This window comes from Anopheles aquasalis, chromosome 2 (genome assembly GCF_943734665.1).
Source record: "Anopheles aquasalis chromosome 2, idAnoAquaMG_Q_19, whole genome shotgun sequence".
Lineage (NCBI taxonomy): Eukaryota > Metazoa > Arthropoda > Insecta > Diptera > Culicidae > Anopheles > Anopheles aquasalis.
In genome coordinates this window covers 37,847,501-37,853,020 of record NC_064877.1, presented here as the reverse complement: position 1 = coordinate 37,853,020, position 5,520 = coordinate 37,847,501, and the positions used below count along the sequence as shown (strand labels likewise).

General features: G+C 48.4%; 1 protein-coding gene and 1 long non-coding RNA gene across 2 annotated transcripts in view; one reads left to right on the top strand and one right to left on the bottom strand.

Annotated features, from left to right (window-relative positions):
- Nucleotides 1–4,534: 4,534 nt before the first annotated feature.
- On the bottom strand, nucleotides 4,535–4,921 carry LOC126571343 (uncharacterized). The gene is made up of 2 exons (XR_007607884.1): nucleotides 4,735–4,921; nucleotides 4,535–4,665 (listed from the first exon to the last, which is right to left on the bottom strand). It is a non-coding gene; the product is annotated as an uncharacterized LOC126571343 (long non-coding RNA).
- Nucleotides 4,922–5,343: 422 nt separating this feature from the next.
- Nucleotides 5,344–5,520, top strand: part of LOC126571316 (spermine oxidase) — a 3,649-nt gene continuing 3,472 nt past the window's right edge. The window contains exon 1 of the mRNA XM_050229728.1: nucleotides 5,344–5,520. This exon is cut by the window's right edge and continues 151 nt beyond it. Coding sequence (XP_050085685.1) covers nucleotides 5,453–5,520 — 68 coding nt within the window. The 5' untranslated portion in view covers nucleotides 5,344–5,452.

Below are 5,520 nucleotides of genomic sequence, written 5' to 3'. Positions count from 1 at the left end.
GCACCGGCCGACCGAGTCCCACACCGGTCCGTAGCTGGTCCACAGCAGGTCAAACCGGTTTGCATCGTCTCGCGCACGCACGCTCCGTTGGGGCGCAGTAAAGAGAAAGGTCTGCTCCATCTTGGTCAGGCAACGACAGCCCCTCCAAAAAAAAGCGAAATTCTGTGGCCCCGGCCAGCCCGAAAAAACGCGGGGAATATAAAATTAACGGTTACAGGAATCCGTTTCGTCCCTTCCGCACAGTAGTGAGCCACAAAGTCGGTGGCCATGATGCCTCCGAGCAGCAGATTGCGTTGCAGTTTTTTGGACAAAGTTGCAAACACAGTCGGTCCCGGATCGATGAAGAGAAACGCAGGCGACTGTAGCGAATTGGCACCATTTGACCTGCTCCACGCCACAATCACCGTTCGCGGGTACCGCCAAAACGGCTGTCTATACTGGTTGGCGACGGGCGACAACGGATGCTGTTCGGCATTCGAACCGAGCCCGCCGATGCCCGATCTCTCGATCCACATGCGCGGTTGCTGGTGGTGTTAGTTGCGAACATGGCACTCTCAATGTTTATTTATACCACCATCTGCTTAACCGAGGGCACTGGTCTGCATCAGCATCATCATCATCGTCAGGTTCACGCTGCGGGGCTGGCTAGTTTGTGGCCAACATCGTACGGTACCCAACGGTGGCTACTGGCTGAGCGGTTCCGTAAGAAGAGGAAGAAGGAGAAATTTCTTCATCATCTTCGTCTTCATCATTGTTGCGGCTGCTGCTGCTGCTGCTGTACATCATTCTTGATCTCAGTAAGCCTCACGTTGCCCATCGACTACTTTGTTTGTTGTTGGGTTTGACTTTAAAGTCGAGGAACACGGCATCTAGATGCGTCTTCCGTTCCCGATTTATCCTTCTCTCGGTAACTGCCTGCAGAAAACTAACCGACTTTCATTCTCATGCTTCTCATCATCACACTGGCCACTAGGTTCACACTGACCTAGGCAGACGCTAGGTTGCCAATATTGCTGTTTTGCCGATCTGCTGTACGTACGTTCATTCAATCCAACCGCCAAGATCGCGCGCGAGAGAGAGGAGGCTGATAGGATTCACGATCATCGTTCACGTTTGGACATAAACAGGAAAGATCTACGTAATACTGGCTCCAATCGTCGAGTGTACGTGGATTAGTGGGTGGATTGATAGATGATTCGATAGCAATGATTCAACATTAATGGTAAAACAAACCTGGAGCTGATCGGCAGGAAGATTTTCTCCAAACATGGATAGATGTTTCATTCATTCAGATTCATGCCACGATCTGGAACATGATCTGGCTTTAAAAAACAACCATCTGTGCCCAACATCTTACTCTCGTCTCGAAAGTGTAGACTTGTTCATAATATTTTTATGGTCTGTTTCCATAGCCCAAAAAGGGTCAAACAAAAGCGACAATTGAACAGCAAACTTTTCGGGATCTTTCTGCGCTGCCACAGATGTTCGCTGACAGATGCTTTCGTTGTTCGAAGCTGAACGTGTTTGTCCTGTCCTGGTCCGTGGATACTGGTAGTGGCGTTCATAAGAGAGGCTGCCGAGGCTTGCACTTCGTTCTGGTTGCATGCGTGCCAAATTGTTGGTCATAAACGCTTCTCAGAAGAGGAGAAGAAAAGCAGGAACAAAAAACAAACGCTCGCTTTCTACGACTTGATCCACTGCGGCTTGGACAGCAGCAGATGCGTGATCAGTGGCCGGGCATCCGCCAAACGTTTGGAGTTTGAGTTCTTAGCGGCTAAGCAATGGGAGCAGCTTGATCTCCTCCTCCACTCTGGCCTGGCCAGCGGCTGGTCATGCTGCTGATCGCGCACCAAGAACGAAGGAGATCGAGCAAGATCGCGTCGTGGAAGAAGAGAAGCACAACATCACGATCGTTTTATTTTTGGCATCACTCGATCAGATACCGTACGGGTATCTGTGTTGGGCGATGGTGTTCGTTCGTTCGTTCGTTCGTTCGGAGTGGTTTGTTTCCCATTTTCCTATTCTTTCCCTTAACCCCCTCCTGCCAACGACTCCGGTTTTTACCGGTCTCCGGGGCTGGTGAGACGGTTTTCACTTGCGTTCTCTTTCGTGGGAGGTGGACCATATAGATGGGGCATCATCTTTCCCACCACGTCCGTAAGATACCAACAAAAAAAAAAAAATCTTTCCCACCACCGAACCGGACTCCATCATCACTTACTGGCCCACCCTCCCCTCTGCGCTACGATGGTAGAAGAAACCTAGCCGACCGTGGCACTGATTCTGGCTTTTTTCTTTCTTTTTCGATTCCATTTTGCCATCACCACTACTAACACTGCGACGACGTCGTCGACGACGACGACGACGATGGTGGCAATGGTTTACTATTATTTCTAGACAGCGGCTGCTTCTTAACATTTGCGGTTAGCGAACGTTTCCGTTTTCTTCCCGGCCAAGTTCTATTCTCAGCTCACCGTCAGGCGCTGACGTGTGCACCGAGTGGAATAGCCGCCACAGCACAGCGCAGCATCGCTGCACGTTCCGATGATTTGCTGTGTTTGTTTTACGGATATTCCGCTCCCACTGTCCCCCGGGGGGCCGGCCATTTCGGAACCGCAGTACACCGCACCCCCCCCCCCCCCCTCCCACCAATGACTTTAATGGCCGAATGCCGGAAAAACAAACAAATCGCGACGCCGACACCGCGCGGATAAATGAATTTGCGCGGCTCGATCGAAGCAGGCACACCGCACACACCGGGGCAAACCTGCGAATCGAACGTTATTCGATCCTAGGCCGAGGACGTGATGCGTGTGCCGGTCCGCTTATGATATTCGTTCGCGTTTGTGTTTCAGTTGAGCTGGCCAAAAACGTGGAATATGAGGAAAACAAGAGGAAAACCATCACCATCGGTCGATGCGGTCATTTAATTTACTTCTGCCTTGAACGTGAAATTTGAATGAATTCACTCCGGTGCCTGGAGAGAATAAGGGCGCAGCCATGGTGCTGGTGTTTCTCAAGGACAAGATCTTAATTTCCGATTGCGTTACTTCTCAGTTATCTTGGTTAGTTAGGAATTGTGAACCATTCGATAAACGCTTGAATCTTAAGAGTGCCGTCGTCAGTCAATTCCCAGCATGGAACACTGTTGTACCGTCTTTTGGTAGATTCTTTACCGTACCTTGCCGTTCCTGAGACCGCCTCTCCGTCATCAGACCTTGGGTCCCGTGATTCAGCTCGAGTCGAAGCCGCACTGCTCTCAAATTCCCTTGAAACATCCCGTTTCCTTGGAATGCTTAAAATATTCGTAAATCAAGCACGATACAGCTCTGCTCATCTGTTCAAGCATCACCATTGTGCCCACACAAATTCCAGAATACTTTCTGGATGCTGATCCTGAGCCTTGCGACTGCGTGCAGCAGCTGACCGTCTTGAGGGTGCGTGTCGTGCGCACTTGTCGCAGAAACCTGGGGGTTTGGAAGAAACAATCGCTAGGAAGATGTCCTGTGGATGCCTTTACTAACTTGCTTCGTTTTTAATCTCGCTAGACTTGATCCTTTGGCTAGATTTTCTGATCATCTGTTTTAACGGATCTTTGAACGGAATCCAAGCAATGCAAGAAAATGAAAGGTACAACTGCTTCACTCAAGCAGGTCCGAAAAATCCGAGCAGTTGATCCACAAAATGCAATTGCTTAAGGCTCTGGCAGACTGGTTGCGGTACGTGCGGTACGTGCGGCGAATCTGTACAAAATCACAACAGTGCTGCAACTGCCGCAATTGCCGCATCCAAAAGGTGTGTGGAGTAACTTTCAAAACAAAGATGTGGTGTAATATTTTAATAATGGTGTGACTATTTCGGTTACTTTTGTGGTTTTCAATGAAACTATACATAAATTGAAGGAATTTTAAGCATTTTGTGGCTGAAAAATGAAAGTAATTATTTTAAGATGAGACATCGATCGATATATTGGTTTGGTGGTCATATTTACACCCATGATATACCTATATAAGTTGCGTTTCTCGCTTCACAGGCTTTTAGATCATTTTTTTTATTATTACTTGTTATTTCAACAATGATTGAACAAACTGAGCAGCATTAAAAGTGAAAAATGTGTTAAAAGTCCTACAAAACAAATTTAATATCAGTTTTTCCTTAAACTATTTACTCATTTCATTGCCTAGAGGCTATATGCCTTCAGAAGAAAAGGTTTTTTGTTATTTTAACCGAGTAAGCAGCAAAAGAAGCGAAGGAAATACACTGTATCCATAACACCTTTGCTAGGTTTGCTTGCCCGTGTGACAGAAATCGCTCACCGCCACTCAAATTGCCCTGTTAAGAGACTAACAGGGCGCTAACAGGGCGCTAACAGGGTAGAAATCTTGCTGCTGTTTACAGGGCTTTTGCGCATGTATTGGTGCCATTTTCGACGCATTTTTGCGATGGTGTGTGTGCCATCCTACCGTACCCCTGTGCCCAGTAGCCCCGCCCCCTAAGATATTTCGGATCAATATGAAGCACGCAAAAGCATAATTTCATTTTCACCAACTTTATTTTCACCTTTGAATCGGACACTCTACCTCGTAAAACACATCACAAAACACAACACTTCGCACAACACTCCTCTGCTTCGCTGCCTGTCCGACGCTGATTGATGCCAGGATGCTGCCGAAAAAAGACAACATGATTGATCATGATCAGATTTGATCAACAAAATATTTTTCAATTTCTTACCATTTTCCGTTGTCGCACATGCCCACAAACAATGTCCACGGGTTTAGATGCTCCGTAGCACAAACGAATGATACAAATTCACAGCAAAACTAGCTTTTTTCTTCACAATTTTCGGATGCACGAGCGCAGCACATCCTGCCTCTTGCGCGTCGTTTTCAACTGACGCCATGTTGGATCCAGGCCTTAGCAGAAAATTTCACCTTCGTCTTTCGTTCGCCGTGCCCTTACACAAACACACGCGCACGGGGCCGTGTCCGAACACGCAGCGCTCGTGAGCGATCGAGTGAATGGTGAGACAGCATCAAAACAATCCGTAGGAGTGAAAGAGATAGCATGTACTCGAAAGAAAAAAATCGACTGCTTGACAAAAAGTCTGTCAACAGGGTGATGCGGTGGTGACCAGTCTGAACGTGCATCTGCCGCAAGTGCCGCACGTACCGCACGTACCGCACGTACCGCAACCAGTGTGGTTCAGGCTTGAACGTGCAACTGCCGCAACTGCCACAACTGCCGCAAGTACCGCACGTACCTCACGCAACCAATCTGCCAGAGCTTTTAAGCTCCACAAACGTAAACAAAACACAGAAAACGTCAAAATGGTGGTGTTTTTCTTCGCAGCTGCTCGTGTTGCCGACAAAACCACGGAATCGAACATCGAATCGAAGTGTGTTTTGTGCGTCTCGGTACGGTTCTGAGCAGACAAAAACGGAACCGGAACATGAGCGCCGAGGGTGAGAGCTCAACGGTGGCCGCTGCAGCCGGCGGTGCGGAAGCGGGGCAACGGAG